This window comes from Pleuronectes platessa, chromosome 18, assembly GCF_947347685.1.
Source record: "Pleuronectes platessa chromosome 18, fPlePla1.1, whole genome shotgun sequence".
Classification (NCBI taxonomy): Eukaryota; Metazoa; Chordata; class Actinopteri; order Pleuronectiformes; family Pleuronectidae; genus Pleuronectes; species Pleuronectes platessa.
The window spans coordinates 13310448-13330652 of NC_070643.1; the positions used below are offsets into that span (position 1 = coordinate 13310448).

A 20205-nucleotide genomic window follows, 5' to 3' on the forward strand; every position below is an offset into this window, starting at 1 on the left:
TGCAGCCAGTCATGCAGCCAGTCATGCAGCCAGTCATGCAGCCAGTCATGCAGCCAGTCATGCAGCCAGTCATGCAGCCAGTCATGCAGCCAGTCATGCAGCCAGTCATGGAGGCTATCAAGGGACCAGTCAAGGAACCAATCAAGGGGCCAGTCAAGCAGCCAGTCAAGGGGCCAGTCTCGCCATCGTACAAACTACACTGTCTGGTGATAATTATGTTTTCATTACAACAACCTTGATGTTTACACTGTAACAATGCTTTCTGTGTATTTATTGCTATTGTTTGTGTCTCCTTGTTGCAGGACTGCAGCATCATCTTTGAAACTTTACCTCAGTATCTGCAACATGTGTCACAATTGAAACACAAAGAGGTTTGTAAAGATTTTCATATCTTCCGTCAGGAAGTCTAAAAAAACATTTTGATCTTCCATGATATGCTAAAAGTTCACTACTTACTTACAATATATTTGTAATGTTTTTCATCCAGATGTTGAAGAAAGTCTTTAAAGAAGGTAGTATTTAATTTGTTCCCCTCATATCTGTGTTTTTCGGCTCATTTGAATATGATATGATAATTTCGCCCCTTTTCTTTCTCCTGAAGGTTCTGATGGAGACCAAAAAGGTGCATATTTCTCCACTAGTGCTGCCACACCTAATAACACTTATTAATGGCAATAAAGCAAACTGTATTGGCCAAGAGGTCGGAAATTAAATAGATGTAAACATGTCTCGATGCATTGTTTACTTTTTCTTAAGAATAATTGATAGTAGCACAATTTCAAGTACTTTTCCCATGTCTGCTGTCGAGAAACATCTCAGTGGATTTCATTCAGCTTCTTTTCTGAATCTCTTTTCCTTTCTAGCACCTGTAAAATTGAGCCTGGACTTGCACAGTTACCTCCAAGAGGCCTTGAAGCTGAATCAGCCAGTTGCTGGTGAGCTGACTCACTTGTTAGCATTGTGTTTGTCAAATGTTAATCTGAAAAATATGTAAGTAATTTGTCATTTATTTTCCTTCATTCGTAGGTGCATCCCTGGTTGTGGCATGTGTGAGCTCTCAGGTTCAGGCAGAAATTATTTATATTTGCTTTGCCTGTCAGGACTGTTTCCCCGAGTCTTCAGTCAGGCAACACATGAAGTGTAACAAACATGTCATACAAACATTGGTGAGCTTGTGTTTATCTTCTTTAATGTTTTGTATTGGCTGCATTAATGTGGAGGTAGGGATTGTTTTTGGGGTGCAAATGCAGCTGTGTGTGTCAGCAGTGCTGGTGTGTGTGTGTTGATTTGCATATGATGTGCACAAAAATTAAATACCACAACTGATCAATTATAGTGAGCAGAAATAACTTATTTTATTTGTACATTAACGCTGCAATGAGATCGGCTAGTGATACAGTCAGCAAAAACCAATGGTTTATTTCTTTTAGCTGTACCGGAATCCCTGGAGGCTCCCTTTTGCCTGGAAGAACTATGTGGAAAGCCTGAAAGTCTTGAGGGCAGTGGCGTGGGAAGAGGAGAGGAAAAGAGGACCAAAGCAGATGGTGGTGAAGGTAAGAGAACAATTTCAACAACTTGAATATACCTGGTCACTAGGGTCATCCTTGATCAGTGTAGTGGAAAAATAACGTCTAAATACTTTAAGATCTGAACTTTTGTGACCTGAAACCTTTATGACATTTGTATTACTTATTTATTCTCCAGTGAATGTATGTCTGCTTTATCTCCAAAGGAAACACATGTAAATCAGTTTTATGTGGGTTGGGTTAGGGTTACATCTACACAGCTGTGCCTGCAGAACCAGTCTGAACTGGTTCAGACAAACAGCATTAGTTCTCCTATATAAGATCCTTGCATTTGACTCTTCTGCATCTTCACTCTGAGATTCCCGTGACTCTCTGTGATGATCCTTTCTGCAGAAAGCCTCTTGTATTTTCAGATTTCCATCCCATCAGCTTCATAACATGCAAACATAAATTCAGTCTTTTAGGCAATGTAGTATAGTCAGCTAATAGATCTCTCTAGCAGAGTTATAAACCACAATGATATGTTAATATTCAGCAAATGGATCTCTCTCTAGCATTGTTATAAACCATAATGACATGTTAATATCCTAAGGCGCCTTGTGTCTTATGCTCAGACCTTTAAAAACTATTTCCAGATGTGTTCTGTTAATTTCTCCTTGTCTGAACTTCTTTGAACCGCTTATGGAATGGTAGGAGAAGGAAAGTTATTCTACAGATCCTTAAATCTTAGAGACATACAGCTGCACGGTGGTAATTCTAGCCTTTTTTGCAGAAAGCTTTTTGGTAACGGAGGGGAATAATGAATAACCTACAGACACCCATATAACTACTAAATTTGCTATCATTTCTGAAGGGAACAGGGAACTGGATGTTTGCAGAAGAGCATGTGGTGATTCCACGAGAGCAGGATATGTTTTTCCTGTCAAAGTTAGGAATGTGCAAGTGGTTCCAAATAGAAGCTCCGTTGGCAGGACTATGACTCTTCCACACAGGGAGAAGTTGTTGTTGAGTTATTTTTCATCTGAAGTATTATGTGAATTTAAGTTTCATACAGTTTAGGCGAAACAATGACAAATAATAAGATATGGAAGTGGACACTCATTAATATTGTACCATACTATGAATATGATAACTAAAAATATTGCAGCATAGTGTTGATATCATCAGTGCATCCTTGTATTCTGCAGAAAACACTTGTACCCCAGAAAGCTTTGGTTCACAAATTCCTCGCCGAGTGTCTTTACGCAACCACAGTAAGCATCAGCATGATGTCATAGCAACTGGCCTAGCAAAATGTCTTTAAAATGACTGTGATAATCAGGTGTTTCTCAAAAACACTTGATGCATTGTCTATAATAGTGATCAGGCAGAGCATGTGATATCTTGATAGTCCGGGGTTCTTTAGTTTCAAAGAGCACATCATTTCCTTAATGCGCCTCTCATGATGAGGAACTCCCTCTCATCATGTCGGTTCATATCCTGCACCTGTCTGTTTCTATTGTTAATTCTAATTGAGGTTTTCTTTTTCCTTCTCAGGTCCTTGATATTCCAAACCATATATTTCAGAGCTCCACCCCACTTAGTTACCAGAGCGGTAAGAATAGGTCTTACATCAAGTTATCCAGAGATGTTTGAGGGAAAAATATTGGTACTTCTTTCTTATTTTATGAGGCACTACTAATTCATGTGGTGACAGAAGTTTAGAATGCATCGAGACAATTCTTTGCAGTTGTATATTTACCTGCAGAGAGATCATTTGAACTGGACTTGGTCATGTTTGCCACAAAGCTTACTCGGACAACATTAAAACAAAACAAAAAACAGAGTCCTGGTTAAAAATAGGGACAATGTCTCAACCTTGATTTTTCTTTTCTGCAGCGATGGAGAGACTAAAATTACACCACAATCTCTTAAAGAAGGAAGGTTAGTAATACAATAAGTTTTTTTGTCTTAAACACGATAAAGGAAATGATATGTCTCATAATTTTCATCTTATATCTTTTCTGTTATGCCGGTGCAGTCCCACACTGTGAAACGTACGACAAACGAAACGGGAGGTTTCCTCTTCTCGGTGAGTATGACTGGAAAGAGAAAGGCTTGCTAGAAATCGAAGTGCACTGTGGATGTTTTTGACATTACCTCCCCTTGTTGCTCCAGGCAAACAGTTCCTGGTGACGTTCAAGCAGTGTATCATACGGCACCACGCAACGGAAATGAGATTTCCTTGTTTACTCTGTGAGAGGAGACTGTCTGGTTATGAGTTTTATGCTCATTTGTTCAGCTGGGAACACGTTAGAAATTTTCTGGTGAGTAATTTTACTTTTATCATATTATATTACATTAATTTATAATAACGCGACCTTAGGTTACCTTAGCTCAGTACTTTGATTAATTACATGTGGTACCCAAAGACAGGAAATTGACACTAGGAGCTCCTTATTCTGTCACATACTGTATATTTGGTGAGGTTGAAATCTATTTGTTCATCGACAGAAAACATTTATAATAATCCTTACAATTTCAATAGGGCCTCTCACCATTCGGTGCACGGGCCCTAATTAAAAAACATGGTGTAAATTTAGTCCTGTTTAGTATCGTTGCCATAGCTTCTTAAAACAGAATTTTAAATGTTACTTTGACAAGTTTTAGGTCCCATTCAGACCCGGTATATACATTTGCCCTGGGTGATCTTATCACATGGTCTGAACGTACCAAAATGCCTCCTGAATGCATCCTGAATGCCCGATCACTCAGACCACATTCGGAGGGTCTGGCCACTTGCTTTACTTAATAACTACTTAGTTTATGCTGATAGCAGACATTTCCATCTAGGGTACAGCTCGACATAAACTTTATGCATATAGCATGTGCACCCACTGTCTAGCATGTGACCCCATTGTCTAAACATGCGTTGCAGAGGTTGATCCTTTGCAGCACTCTGGTTGAACTGTGCCTGACTAACTGACAAGCGCCCTTTTGATATGTAACACCATTTCCTCTCCAACACAGAAAGGGTGCAGCCTATAACTCAAGCCTATAGAGACTTTATATTCCAGACACAGAACAATACATTCAACCCCCCACACCCCCCACCCCATCCGTATCCCACACAGAGACACCTAAATATGGGCACAGACACTTCACTTCTTCATCTCACTCACAACATCCGCCTTTTTTTGTGAGATCCTTTCTGCAGAAAGCTTTTTTAAATGAACTTACAAAGACAACTTGTCTCAGAACCTTGTTTAGTGACCATTTTCCACCTCAGAACGCAGATGGGTCCTGGGCCACATATGAAGGACTAACTACTCATTTGACCATATATCATCCTATCTGTGCTTTTACTTTCCTAACCCGACCTCTGTGTTTCGAACTGTCAGGGGTAGTTTTATATTAATTAGCAGAGCATTTTACCTGCCTCTGTGTGTGTGTGTGTTAAGGACCGTTTCCACCCAGGCTCGCTGACTTCAAACCCTGACACTGAGACCTTACTGGACTTGGCAAAACAGGCAGACCGTATTCACCCCACATCTAAAGTACAGGTAATCTATTTTAGAATTAAAATTTCTATGCTCACTTCACATGCACGTAAGAGAACTTATAGTATGCCACAACTGTAGCTGAAGTCTGACTGTTTGTGTGGACGTTAAAAACGTTATGGACCATAACAGTAGCAAGCCATGATCTTGGCCATCAGGAAACACTGGAGGATGGAAGCCTCTTTTTCATACAGGATTTCTGTCAGAAGTGTCTGCTGTACTTTTATACTAGAGGTTATACTTATGAACCATTCCACACATGACAGATATAATACTGCTGATTCAAAGCATGCAAAGTGTATATAAGCTTATTTACATCTACACAAATTTTTTTCCCCTCGCACTGTGCGCTCATATGTCATATTTTCGGGCCTTCACAGGAAATAAAGTTGGATAAGCCCATCAGGGAGCCGTGCCACTACAACACAAGTGAGTATATATATATATGTGTTATATTACCATGAATGTGGCACATTGTCATCTGTAACTGTGAACTAGTTTCCTGATCATTCTGTTTCTGTTCCAGTAATATCAATGTTGGCATCTGCAAAAAGACGAAATGGGGGAGGAAAGCTGGAACCCTCCATAATACCTAAAAAGAAGCTCTGTAAGCCCATTTAAACATGGATTGATGAAGAATGAGTTGTGTAGAGGTTTTTTGTGCAGTGTGACCTTACCATGGCTACAGAAACATAATTTTTTTGCTGTTTTCAGACATTTGCCTATTGCCTTCCATATATGAAGAAATCAGTTGGAGATTGTCTCTGTCACTCATGCACTTCACCTCATGCAGATAATTAAAACCATTCTAATGAAATTCATATGTTAATGTGATATATTCCTCAGTCCCCAGGGAAACTCTGAAAAAAGTAGATGCGGCCCATGTGAGAGACAACAGTCCGAAAAAAAGTCGGATGATGGAGGGATCTGACAGGAAGACCAGTCCAAAATCTACAGACAACCCTGAAAACACTTTGAAATACACTTCACCGGAACCTGGTTCTGGTGAAAAAAAAGCAGAGGGAGCCCACAAAGAGACTCTTACACCAAGTGACACACAATCAGAGAAGAGCACAGAAGCGTTTTCTCAAACGTGTCCAGATGAAGTAAAGAGAGCAGGTGTGGAGACATGCCATTGGATAAAGCAGGAGAAAATTGCTGAGATAATGGAGGAGGTAAAGAAAGCAGATGTGGAGAAAAGCCAGTTGATAAAGCAGGAGAAAATTGCTGAGATAATGGAGGAGGTAAAGAAAGCAGATGTGGAGAAAAGCCGGTTGATAACGCAGGAGAAAATGGATGAGATCATGGAGAAGGTAAAGGAGATAAAGAAGGAGATACCGGCGGAGTTGATGGAGATAAAGGAAGAGAATATGGAACTGTCTATATGGGAGATCATGGAACCCTGCCAGAACACAGACAATGGTGATAGAGCAGAGACAACGAAAAACAATAGAAAGAGGCAAAACAGCCCGTCTGAAAAATCACAAGAAAGCAAATGTGCTACTGAGGATGTGGAAAGAGAAATGGAGCATAAAAGGAAGAAGCTCAATTCCCATGAAGAGTCACCTTGTGAGGAATCCCAAACAGTGTCAAGCCGTGGACTAAATCTGGAGACCACCATCATCCAGAGAGCAAGTGGAAAACTAAGTCACAAGAGTACCAACGATAAAGGTATGTACATATTTACCTTTTTAGAAGATTTTTTTCTCTTGTGTTTTGTATGATAAAGGCTTAGTCTATGGTTATCTATGTCTCTCACAGTGTCCTCCTATGAGAACCACCAACAAGGACTGCAGCTGTGGCAGTACGTCAAGATGAACAACCGAGAGCCCATAGTGGGTGAGTGTTTCAAAGCAGCAGTTGGTGGATCATCTTGTTAGTGATTCTTTCTTCGTCATGTACTGCTGAAAACTGCATTGCTGACAAAACCCTGCTTATCCAGCAACACATAAATATTGAATTAATATTTTGTTGGTGTGCATGCATCGTAGAAACCATTAGTTTCCCCCATCTCTACATTTTACTGAGCGCTAATCTTGTTTTCTATTTAAATCCTCTCTGTGAATGTCAATGTTTCTTGCCATGTTGAAGACTGACACAATATCAATGGTGAACAATATACTTTCTAGGCTTAAACGCACTTCTTGAATGCGTCTGTGATCGACATGAGCCCATCTACCTCTGTAAGTGCTGCTCTCGGAAGTTCCCAGAGCCCAGTATCATCACCCACGTGACTGGACTTGACCATCAGAGGATGTATCTGCTGGTAGGTCACCATTAAACAAGAGGCAACATGGTTTTGTGCCTTTCTAGCCACTCTGGATTATTTCTGCTTTATTGAAATGAGGAATATTAATTGTGGAAGAATGAAATCACACCTTGCTAGTTATTTTCAAAGCCTTGTAAATAATGTAATGTTTTCATGATAAGACTAAAGCCACCTTCAAAGCTCTTCTTTTGGTCCATAAGTTCTACTGTGATCGATAAAAATACAGAGTTGGCAATCTAGTATTAAATGCAAGATGGTCTTTGTCAGTGCCGCTGCTAGCCATTTTGGTGTCCTAAGCATAACCCCTTTATGAAGATCCCCCCCCCCCCCCCCCCCCCCGAGAAAAACGTTTGTTTCTGTCAGTTTAACATTTTATTAAAGCGAAAAAGGAAAATCACCTTTGTAAACACAGTACACAGAACAGCCAAAACATACATACACACAAGTATTGGGATGTGCAAAATCTTCATAGAAATTAAATAATCATCCATAAACACAAACTTAAAAGCAGAAGTTAGCAATCTTCTTCAATAAAGCTTTAGAAGCAGAAAATTCACACAATTTTCCTTAATTTGTAAACACACTATGTAGAACAGCTAAAACACACACATTCAAGTATTGAGAAAAATCTTCACAGCTTTGCTGACTTTGTAAAGATATTATGTAGAATAGCAGACACACACTATACATTTGGAAGTGCAAACTTTTCTTCAGTAAACAGAATCGTATCAAAATAAACCAGACATGTTTTTCCCAAATTCAATGTTACTTTGAATAAATTACATTAAATAATCATCTATAATTACAAACAAGAATAGACAATCTTCTAAAATAAAACAAAGATTTAGAGGACGAAAAGTCAAAACTTTACTTACTTTGTAAACACAGTAGGCTATGTAGAACAGCTAAAACACACATTCACGTAAAGTGCAAAATCTTCTTTGACCTAATGTTATCAAAATAAAGCAAAGACATAATGTTAGACAGAGCCATAATGCTATTCTGTATGGATCAAGCATTTCCACCAGTTTTGGGAGGCTCTATAGAGGCACACGTCTGCATTTCTTCGCTGCAAAATCACTAATTAGGTCATCATATGACAGCTTCTGAGCCACATCACCATTGATGCTTAGATAGCAAGACCACTTAGACGTTCCGGCCCCATTGTTGAACGTAAGTATGTTTAATGAGCTTTAGTTTTGAAAAACTTCGCTCAGCAGAGGCAACTGTAACAGGGAGAGTCTTTGTAACGTGCTTCTCCTTGTACATATCTCAGAATAGACCCTGCATTAATTTAGAAGTACGACGAAAAAGGATCAGTATAGAAAGAGACAAAATATTCAAACAAACAATCTTATACCAAAAAAATTATAAACATTTAAAACTGAAAGCATGCAGCCAAGGTGCGCTCCCCCTTTATTTATCAACTTTTTGATAAATCTAATCTAATAAAAAAGCATGATAGAATGTAAAGTAAAGTAACATCATCATAACTTTTTTTGAGCAATTAAATATATCTCTTGTTATGCCTGTTTTGTGATATACATGCCTAAAAGGTACCTAATATTTCTATACTGAAATAATATCGGTATTATTATTGTAAGCTATTTATTTAATGACTTTATTGTTGAGAGTTGATTTGTATTTCCTGTTCTAAGCGGGTTGTTGGTAGTGACTCTTATTTTGAAAGGGGGTTTTAAAGGAAGTGGGTTCTGTCACGAGTGAAGTTGTAAAATGAACCGAGAACAAAAGGGCGTGCTGCCCCGAGCGCATGCCCTGCTGACTTATCTTTTGTCGGCTGAGGTGGGATCTATGATACAACCGAACCCTGTGTTTGTTTCTGGCCTCAGGGAACACAGGAAATCCAACCTCCAACAAAGAAGCGCCAGAAGAGGAAGATGAGAAGTTTGGCTGCTTCGTTTGAGCAAGATAAAGGATATGGAGAGGCTCAGGTCTGGATTCAACCTAATTTGTTAAACCTTTTTACTCTCTTTGAGTCTTTCTCTGTCTCTAGTAGGAAGAAAACTAAAAAAAAACAATTGGCTTTTGGAGCAACGTGGGTAGATCCAGAATTTTAAATATGGCAATATAGGACATTTTTGCGAAATCTTTGTGATATCTTTCAAGAAATAAAGTAGAAATCTTGATGAAAAAAATCAGGCATACTTAAACTGATATCTACGACTGCGTGCAATGATGCGGCTTGAAGCTAAGTGGAATGTTAGGACTTAGCCGAGGTATGTGCTCTACTGTCCTATTTACTTAATGCAAAATGTCTTGACTTTCAGGTTATTTCACTGGATGAAGACGTTTTTGAGAGAATCTCAAAACAGAGCTTTTATTCAGGTAAGGTTGCACCTTTCCTTAATTATATATGTAAACATGTATGCGTGTGTTTTTGCTGGCAGCTAAGTAGTTTTTTTCTCTGTTATACTTTGTTAGCCATGGAGACTATAAAGGCACTTCTGGCAGTTCTGGCTCAGCAGGACAAACGGCATGAACCCACTTTAGCCCCAGCTTTGCCTGCTGCTCAACCTGAGCCGGCCTCAGTCACCGTTCATGCTGAACTTGAGTTTTACTCAGTGAAGGACACCATCCAGGTCAGTTTGGAAAAAAAACTCCTTCAGTTTGTCATACCAAATAACTGCATGCTGAGCTGATCGAACAGGAAAATCCAGCGTTTTTCTTAGTTCATGTGCAATTCTGTTTGAACCTTGCACGTCTACTCTGTGTTTGCATTCATGTTTTATATCAAACATGTCACTTTCCCTGATGGAGGTTAGCTGATCAAATATGGTTGTTTCATTTTGCAGGTGATAGATATGGATATTGAGTCAGAAGATTCTGGGACAAAACCTTCATCAGTAACTGCCCCCATGTCTGTGATGACTGAAAGCACTCAAGATGCATCAAGTCCTCATGTGTCCAAAAGTGGGACAAACACTGCCAGATTGCATTGGGATTCCACAAGGAATAACTCAGTAGATAAAATCGCCCGAAACACAATAATGGAACGATTGAAATCATTAACCTCTTCAAAAGTAGTCGGGAAACTTCATACTGCAACGACTTTAGATTCTACAACTACTACCGCCACAAAATCCACGACAACCATCACCAAATCTACCTCCATTTCTTCCAAGTGTACTCCAGACTACACTAAACCGATAGCAACTGTCCGCAACCCTACAGCAGCCGCATCCAGCTGCACCAGAGCCCCCACCACATTGGGAGAAACGACCTACAAATGTGCTGCAGCCAAATCAGGTCCCACTGCAACCACCACTAAACCGACGACTGCCACCGTCTGCACTGTCAACCCCTCTAAGTACACAGCAGCCTCTCCCACACTGATGGGAAGCACGTCTACTTCTAACATCAGCATCTCCAGGACGGTCTCAACCACGAAATCCACAATGTTGACAAAACCGATGGAAGGCACACCTGGAGCAGCCACCAAAGCTATAATGACTTCATGTAGACCTTTACCAGCTTTTCAAGGCAGATCCACAGTGTTGCAAAAAAACACTTTTTTACCCGCTTTACCTCCCAAATTTACAGTTACACCTCAAACTACAGTGACAAATGCAGCCGCTGCTACATTGACTCAAACATCACTTCAGTTTGAAAATATCAAAACCTCCACCAAGACTGTGCAGACGAAGAATTCAATGTCAAATGTTGATGCTGCACCACATATTCACAAGAGCATTGCCCCTGGCACTCCCACTGAGCCGTCACAGGCCTTCACAAACAAGGGAAACAAGAACCCTCCAAGACTTGGTGAGTGCAATCAGTCTTTTTATAAATCAATTCCTGTCCCGTCGACTCATTTTGATTTTGGATTTGTGTATATTTCTCTTACAGGCTTAGACGAGGTGATCACAGTGACTTCTGGAAGCAAGAAGCAGATCTACTGTCAGCTGTGTTCCGTCAGGCTGAATGAATCCAGTCACCTCACCAGCAAGAGCCACGTGTATCAGTGTGTGGTACGTGCCCATTAAGTGGTGTTGTATAAAATGTGAAACCTAGTTCACGCTACAGGATTTTAAGTCGCGGGTGAGCTCTGGAAGTCACAGATTAAAAGCCTCACATAGATCGGAGCCAAACCGACGTTCCATCGGCAGGCGCTGGTCTGAAAGCAGCTTTAGAATGAACTGCACAGCGACCCCACGAGTTTGAAAGTTGTAGTGTGAACTTGTTTTGAGAATCTCTTAAGGCAGGGCAGTATACCTGATTTCAATTGTGTGCTTTGAATTACCTAGAAAAAGAAGTACAGCGGGTTCCTCTCCGATATGTTGGAGTCGCCGAATAACTGGGCCATGGTGGTCGCAAACTTGGCTGAGCTGGAGAGGAAATGTGGAAACCGGAGGGGCCAGGTGACCTGCACAATTCTCATCATACAGTCAATATGATTCAAAATAAACAGTTGTTTGTTCATTTTTGTACACGCTGTAACACATCCTAGGTTAATAGTTAAACTAAGCCATGAGTAACTATTCTAATAATATCAAAGGAATTTTTAATGCAATGTACAAGTCAAATCATTAAGTGTTGACACTTTAAAGATATTCTTTATGCAAAATGTAGTATATTGCATTAATAATTGTGCATTAGTACGAGGTATTAACTTTTGTTAAAACTGCTAAGAAATGATAAAGTATCTAGATAATATGAAGAAAGACCTATTGACTGATGAAACAGATCCACATGCATCAAGTTGTCCATCTGTAAATGGCAAAGACACGTACATTATTTATGGAAGCTTGGTTTGACTTGTAGTTAATACGATTGGGTGATTTTGTCTTTCTTCCTGTTAGACGATTGAAGTGACGGATGATGTCTATAATGAGCTGCGTGATCGCCTGGATGCCAAAACAGGTAAAGATATTCTCAGGGTCATCTGAAGACATGAATATAAGAAGACAATATACATGCTTAAAATTGGGTTTTTTTTTACATAAAACAAAATAAGTTTCAACCACACTTGGTTATTTTCCACCACACTTAGTTGTTTTTCCACTACAATCTCAACTTTGCAGGAGAATTATCAACAGTGAAGAATTATATTTATTTGCATGGAAGTGAACAGTTTTATTTAGAAGGTTATCGTTGGTTACTGTTTTGGTCTTAATCCTCTGTCTCTTTCTTCTCAGCTATAGAAAGACTGAAAACGATGCTGCATCAGGCCCCGCCCCCCTTTCCTGATGACGCTCCAGAATCATTGAGACCAAAACTTGCCCTCCCCAGTTCATGTGAGGCTTCAAGCTTTGATGATAGTAAATTGAAGTTTCAGTTCCGAGCTTCAGGTTTTAAATTGACGTTTATTTCATCCACATGCAAACGCGTTTGTACTTATGATTGAATACGTAAATTGCTGAGATGATGTCGTTGTCTTTGGACATATTGTCCCTGTAGTTAGGACTTTAATCTTGATCTTAAGTTGTGATGACTGGAGAAATGCATGTATTTGAATTTTTTTTATGTTACTAATAGAACTGTGAATGAAACTCACACATCTGGAGTTACACTGGACCAAATGTTTCCCTTTCTTCACAGTGATTGACACACCTCAAGATGAAAAGCCAGAGCTTCTTACCAACCAGCAGCCGCAGCAGGAGAACACCTGTATACCAGTCCAAGTCCAAGAGGAACCTGGTCGTGCATATCCTTGTGCCGCTTACTCAGAATCTGCATGCACCTTTGCCCAAACCCCTCATACACACCAAGGGACTCTTGAGAACAGACAGCTGCCGCAGGAGAGAAGTGACCCAGACACGGGTAAGACGCCACCTGTAATGTCCTCCAGCCCAGCCCAGTCCTCCTCAGCTCCTGTGAACACGGAGCAGCAGGACGCATCAAGACCCAGCGTCAAAGTAGAACATGTACCGACACCAGAGCCCGAGCAGCACAGTGCATCAGTGGTGCTCCCAAGCCTTTCAGTCGGTTGGTATTATGCATTTACACCATGTGGATCTGTTGGCTTTTGTCCTTTCATGTACTGATATGTGATTTTTACGTTTCGGTGTCGCAGCAGAAAGAAATCAGGGCTGCAGTTTTTCTACCACAATTGTTAACGCTAGACAGAAGGACTCTGAACCAATCATAGGTGGGTGTGAGTGTGACGATCCTTTTCAACTTCATGTCATTTCACAAAAGCATTCATTAACATTTTAAGAAAACTTGTCCTCATCAGGTCTGGACAATGTGTGGGAGTGTCGAGGAATATCTGGGCATTTATTCTTCTTGTGCGAGAGCTGCGAGGAGACACTCTCCATCCATCACATTTTTCAACACCTGGTCAATATGGACCACATGCTCAAATACATGGTGAGTGGTGTCTCAGTAATTCAAAAATGTATTTGAACACACATTTTACATTTGTTCCCAGATTTGTAATGATACAATATGCATGTCTTTCAGTGGAGGTCTTATCCACATTTTATGCTGCAATTCTGGCCGTTGAAGGATCTGGCTCAAGAAATCAAATTCAAGATTTTGAATGACGTCGTGGCGAAACTCTCAAAAAGAGACTTTTTCTACAAGGTAAATGAACGGGTAACGTATCAGCTCAATATGTTACACATGTGTCAGCAAGAAATTGTTTCAAATAGATCAATCATATTTTATTTGTATTGGTCTTATTCCCAAATCCCAATTTGTCTCAGGTGTGACATCCTCTGCCCTTAAAGTGAGGAAAAACAACAAAGATGCTTTTAACAGAGAAAACATATGCCAATACAAAATAACAATATAACATTCATGAGAAAAGACAGTGATAAATGAAGATGTGTATTAATGTTTTAAGTATTTATATAAAAGAAAATGCCTGACAGATGAAGGGAGCAGCAATGTAAAGGGCAAAACTGTACTGTAAAGCACACTGAGTGGTCATCAAGAGAAGAAAAGCGCTATACTGATATAAATAATTTACCATTGCCAGGATTGGTTTTATATGTCAGTAGGCATATTATATATCTAAGCATTCTAGTTGTAATCATAATCCAAAACCACAGCCATGATCCTACATCTGCAATGATGAAGCACAAGGACTCCAGGGAAGAAGTCAAGTCAGAAAAATACATTAATGTGAGGAGGAGGAAGGAGAAGCTCCATGTGTCCCTGACAGTCGAGGCCTCTAGCGGCATAACTAAGAGCAGGACCAGGACAGACCTGAACCAGCTCTTAACTATAAGCTTTATCAAAAGTGATTTGTTGGATTTTTATAAACACATATGTAAGTTGTCTCTTTAACTGATTCCACAATAAATAACATAATTAAATGCACAAAGTGGAAATAAATATTCTCTCGTCTGATTGTTTTCTCTCACAAAGCGTGTGCTGCTGGAAGCCGAGCTGTTTGAACGCATGCGGACGGCTCCATTCAGTGAAGGTAGCAGAAGGTTTCATTCACAACTGTGTCCCACCTGCTGGTGTAAGTGACTAAACAGTATCTAGTGTCAACTGTGCTGATTGTTTTTTGTAGCTTTTCAAACGGTGACAAGGATCATGAAAGAAGAGGAAAGCAGCGTTTTGTCTCTGCCAGTCAGTACTCAGCAGCAAAGTGGTGAGTCCCACCAGCCCAGTAAATTTTAATTTATCAATCCTTAATTGTGTATGTGTGTGTTTGTGCGTCTTTCTGTTTCTATTTACACACAACATGCGCACATTTATCAAGGACACAAAATCATTAACCTTCTCTAATCTGTACTAAATTGAAGTTTTTTCCTTTTTTCTTTGTCTCCCAAAGACAAATACCTTCTGACCAGAAAACGTCCAGCTGATTCATCTGTTGAAGCGCTGGTCACAGCAGACCCCCAACTCGAGGATCCTTTGCCAACCAAACGCACACGCAGCTCGTTGGCACCGCACAGTCAGCCTATCTCTGAACCAGCTCACAAGTACACTGTTAACCCTGCTGCAACCTTCACCCCCGTGTCTGTAGAGGAGAAAGAAACAGGACCTGCTTGTGACAAGGAGAGGACTGTGAAAGGCTCAATGCTCGATGACCTTATAAAGCTGGTGCTGCAGAAGAAATCTGAGAATCAACTGTCCCCTTGTGGGTCAGCTCCCGGTCATGCCGACGCCACAACGTCCACTTCTGAAAGAGGTGTGGAAGGAAAATGGGCTTCAAGGTTTGAGCAGGCTGAAGTGAAAATGGAGGAAAAGGAATCACAATGGGTTTCACAGTATTCTTGGCTTGAAGCTTCGTTAAAAGATATTCCGCGCTCCGTTGAGTCTTCGGAGGGAATGTATCCAACAGCACCTTGCGTGGATATAAAGTACGAGCAGCAACACGTCATTCCAAAAGTTCTGTGTGACAACAGCTTATCTCCAAGGGGGCACTCACCGAGAGGACACCTTCTGTCCTCAGCAGCCGTCGGCACCACGCTACCCTCCATCGGCACTGCCCCCCCCGATGAACTACGGCACCAGACGAGCGCCGATGCTCATATGTTTGTAAACGTGAGCAAACTCCGGCCTCATCTCACCCATGTGGCCGCCAACTTGAACACGGGTCAGGTATCACAGCTACAAAGTAACACAACAGCTGACACCAGTAGTGTTTACACCATTAAACCCATCATAACTGCCAGGTCGGACCACACTAACCAGCCACCTATAGGTGGTTATCAAAAACAGGACCACACTGAGGTGAAGAGAGAAATTCAGAACGCTCACAGTTTGTCCACAGATCAAACTACAAACCCCAGCATCACCCCGGCAGCTCCAGGGGGATACGGACATTGTGTTTCTGAGAATGTCGCTGTTTGTGCAACCCCAGAGAACCTGTCTGTTTATCCTCCGGGATTATACCAACATGAAGGGCTCTACCCAGGTCAGAATAATCCAGAGCAGCAATCAGTTCAGGTGCGTTTTCCAAAATTTGGAAACTTTTTCGCGGCGCCACCACTCCCAGGACGGCTGAGCCTTGATATGCACCAGCAGCAGCAGCAACAGCAGCAACAGCAGCAGCAGAAGCAACAGCAGCAACAGCAACAGAAGCAGCAGCATCAACAGCAACAGCAGCAGCAACAGCAACAGCAGCAACAGCAGCAGCAGCAACAGCAGCAGCAGCAGCAGCAGCAGCAGCATCAACAGCAACAGCAACACCAGCAGCAGCAGTTTGCAGAAGCCTGGCAGAAGCAACAGCAGCAGCAGCAGCAACAGCAGAAGTTTGCAGAAGCCTGGCAGAAGCAGCAGCAGCAGCAGCAGCAGAAGCACCAGCAGCAGCACCAGCAGCACCAGCAGCAGCAGCACCAGCAACAGCAGCAGAGGCAGTGCTCCTCATTGACTAGTGCTACCTGGTCTGCTGGCGTTGGCAACGTGACGAATGAAGCTGTGAATTTCGGAGCAGCTCCTTTCACTCTTCTATCCAACAATTCACAAAGGCCAGCTGACCTGACCGCATCCAGCCCCAGCGGAGTCGCTCCAGGGCAGAGCATCAGCGACATGATGCCACGCTACTTTTACCAGGTTTACAACAGACCTCCAGCTTTTCAATATCCTCCCCCCAGCCAACAGTGAACACCTCTCCCAGGCTTCTGCAAACTTTTGCTATGCTTCTGCCTTTTTTTGTTGTTGTTGTTGTTGTTGCTGCAGCTCCCTCTGTTGTCAATACAGCTTCTCTTACATCCCATCATACTACTTGTTAAAGCAAGTTGATACCAGGATCTTACAAGTGATTTCTGCTGTGCAGACGTTAAATATTCTTTCAGTTTAGGAGTGTAGGACCAGGGGGAAGTGGTCTGAGGACATGATGTTGAACACTACACTACAGATGACAGCTCAGGATCTTCAGGAATGTAGTGTCTGTTCGCTTGTGACTATAAAGGTACTTAATATAATATCACTTATATATTATCACAGGCTTGGGCATATCTTTTTGTTTGTTTGTTTGTTTTTGTAGCAACATTTTTTGTTGGACATTTTCCCACAACAGCTAATTATTAAGATAAGGCCATTTTAATTTTGCACCCATTGAAGAGAAACCCTAGATTTGTTGTTATATTCTTATTTTAGGATCAACAGATGGAAATCAGTGCCTTTGCTTTGGTGTTTTCTGTATGTTCACACGTGCACAGTGCTGTTTATTTCTAAGGTTCTGCTAAGTGAACATTTGGGAAGATGTGTTCATTCATTTTGAAGAACTTTAGACACTGGCATTTTAATAGATAATAATTTTAAAGAAGTGTTTTTCTGTTGCAGCAGTGAGTTCAGGATACTGTGAATGTTTGAAACTGAATTTATATCTTATTTTGAATATGAAGGATCATTTTATAAACTTTGAAAAGGGATTTAACTGCGGAGGATGGTTTCAGTATTAACAGTTTTAATGTTACATTTTCAGCTGTTGTCAACTGATTTTGGGCATAGTTTTATATTCACATTTTGTTCATCTGAATAAAAGATTTTTCATAATAACTGTTTCCTTCTTCCTAAAATAGCTGTTTGAACTTTATGGATAGTGCAGAGCGGTGTGGTCAGTTTTGTATCTGTATCTCTGCTTAAAGGGCATCGTCCGGGAGAGGATATAATAGAGTCTCAGTCTGCAGTCAGTGTATTGGGGGGGGGGGGACTGTAAAGAACACACAACTCACGTGTCACTTGTGGGTCTCTACCACGACTTCTGCCTCTTCCGGGCTGGCCTCGGACAGGTCAACAGATCATGTTTGCACATGCGTTGAGCAAGGACAGTTGGTGCAAGTAGTGGAAATCTATCTCGAGAAGTGAAATAAAGAGTTTCTCAGACCGGAGATGTCTTTGAGTATTCAAGTGTAAGCTCTGCAGAGGGTTACACAGTCAGTATCAACGCTCAGAGAGGAACTTTGAATAGTTTGTTAAGAAGGTTTTTATACATTGTGGTAAACGGAACAACAGAAAGCAGACAGGAAACGTCTGGTGTCTGGCAGTGCTTCTACAGAAAGAGGAATCAACCCCATAACCCAGTGGCACAACAGGGTCAACAGGAGGTGAAATGACCATGTATGGGCGTGAACTCTTAGGTTGCAGCCGCTAAGTGCGGAACGACATTCATAACAGTAGTAAGACATTGATCAATGCAATTTTCCATCACATGCGTCTTCCAGCTTTTTCTACCTGCCCTGTTTCTTTTGCTCATCTCTGCCGAGCAGCTCATCCTCAGCGTGTTCAGCAAGCTGCAGGTTTTCCCAGTCACACAGGAGTTCGTCACCATCTGTGCCAATTCAGGCTTCATTCTGCTCCGGTGATGTTCTTTCAGCTGGACTTCAGAAGGCTCCACAGGCTGTCTGCCCATTGGGTCAGGTCTGACGAGCCCACTGTGCGTGTCGAAAGCTGTCGACAGGTCTGCCAGAAACGAACCGCACGACTCCTCTGGCTACTGTGTCATGTTGGTGATAGTTGAGAAATGAGAAGTTCAGTCTCAGAGGGAGTTTGTCCCTCACTATGTCAACAAGGGCCTCAGCAGCATTTCTGAAGTGTGCGTTTACTTTGTGTTCAAAGTCTGGGGTTTCAAGTCGATCGGTCTTTCCAGGGTAAACAGGCTCTGAATTTAGATATTTGGCCAAATAGATGCACTGTAATTTAGTTTGTGTTAAAGGCCTTGAAACGGTTGAGCGTTTATTCTATCATTCAGGACTGTAAAGACCACACAAAATAACTTTGTTGTGTTCACTTGTCATCTGTGGTCTTATAGTAAGAATCTTAGTGTATGAATGCCTGAATCCACAGACAGTGGGGCCTAGTGAGAGTTTGTGCACAGTGCCTGAAGTCGTTCAAAAGTAATGGTGGGAGGAGAGCAAGGGAGAGTTTCACTGCTCAAGGCTGTCCTCCCCCCGCATGCGTGGTATTTGTGGGGGAGACCGTATCATCCCTCACTTCCTCTCCTCCCCCCGTTACTTTTGAACTGGTTTGTGTTATGGGATCTTTCTGGAGGCTGATGTATTGTGCAGGAGAGATTGATGTGGACCTGATGCATGATGGAGACCAGAGGGTGGAACAATATCCAAACACCAAGAGAGTAACATGAGTAATTGTTCCTGCATCACCCATTCAATGTAGACACTACAATTTACTGCTGGTTTGCCCTTTATCTACAACCTGACCTTGGGAACTGCTTGGAGAGAAGGGAGTATCTGTGGAAATAGACAGACACTATTACTCCTAACAGTTTACAGATATAATGTAATATCCTATATACATAACATATAGTGGCATATCCAGAATGTAACTCGTCTGAACCAGCAGTAGTGTCAGACTTTAATGCTCAGAGAATTTTACACGAGACAAAGGTCTGTTTGTAGCATGTACCCCGAAGGAAAGCTGGTCTTCCTCTTTATACCTTTGACTCGTCCCACCCCCCCTCTGGTTGAGGTTGTTTCTAAGGGTCAGGGTCTTCTGATGACATCAAGGAAACAGGGCAAAGATTCATTCAGTTAACAAAGGTTACATTGTACTGTAATGGCACATTCTGTATTTAGATATGTTTAATGAAAGAATGACAAGTATATATAGAGAATATTATTACAAGATGTGTTTCTGTAGTTAGACTTGTAACACTAAGTGTCGTGGGAATTTTGTATGTAATTACCTGGTGAGGAAATAAACCATCTGACTCAGTGATCAATTCAATGATCTCAAAGTATTTAATTAATGGTCAACAAACAATTTACAGAGAATAGATTTGAACACAGACAGAGTTACTGAGCAAACACTTGGCCAAGCGGGACAGAATCTCCAACACCACTGCAGGTATCAAGATTCTGACAACGGGTGACAGGAGATGTGCCAGCTTTATGCACAGCTCAAGGGTTCACGTCATCCTTCGATATCCCCTGTCTCCTGAGTGTATAGACATTCAGCAAAACATCAAATAGTCACAAGGGCATTT

At 41.4% G+C, this 20205-nt stretch overlaps 1 protein-coding gene across 3 annotated transcripts; it reads left to right on the forward strand.

Moving 5' to 3' along the window:
* The first annotated feature begins 69 nt into the window (after positions 1 to 69).
* LOC128461808 (uncharacterized) lies at positions 70 to 17759 on the forward strand. 3 transcript variants are annotated; one of them, XM_053446925.1, is made up of 32 exons: positions 70 to 206; positions 303 to 371; positions 488 to 512; positions 602 to 622; positions 864 to 935; positions 1027 to 1166; positions 1431 to 1553; positions 3063 to 3120; positions 3405 to 3449; positions 3547 to 3597; positions 3684 to 3832; positions 4967 to 5068; positions 5446 to 5494; positions 5592 to 5672; positions 5912 to 6736; positions 6827 to 6904; positions 7195 to 7331; positions 9185 to 9286; positions 9623 to 9680; positions 9777 to 9934; positions 10148 to 11117; positions 11202 to 11323; positions 11600 to 11713; positions 12155 to 12215; positions 12491 to 12589; positions 12894 to 13280; positions 13369 to 13443; positions 13531 to 13664; positions 13758 to 13892; positions 14670 to 14727; positions 14821 to 14901; positions 15085 to 17759. In XM_053446925.1, the coding sequence occupies exons 1-32, from the start codon at positions 72 to 74 to the stop codon at positions 16860 to 16862; spliced, it is 6492 nt and encodes a 2163-aa protein (XP_053302900.1). In that variant the 5' UTR covers positions 70 to 71; the 3' UTR covers positions 16863 to 17759. The 3 variants fall into 3 exon arrangements, with proteins under 3 accessions (XP_053302900.1, XP_053302902.1, XP_053302901.1); XM_053446927.1 differs by having other exon boundaries at positions 13758 to 13880; XM_053446926.1 differs by having other exon boundaries at positions 13372 to 13443.
* The last annotated feature ends 2446 nt before the right edge of the window (positions 17760 to 20205 follow it).

Excerpts from the sequence above, each read along its gene's own strand:
- LOC128461808 (XM_053446925.1), top strand. The coding sequence starts at position 72 with ATGCAGCCAGTCATGCAGCCAGTCATGCAGCCAGTCATGGAGGCTATC. Across the intron at positions 936-1,026 it reads GCTGAATCAGCCAGTTGCTG|GTGCATCCCTGGTTGTGGCA; the intron begins GTGAGCTGACTC and ends CTTCATTCGTAG. Across the intron at positions 12,590-12,893 it reads ACTTGCCCTCCCCAGTTCAT|TGATTGACACACCTCAAGAT; the intron begins GTGAGGCTTCAA and ends CTTTCTTCACAG.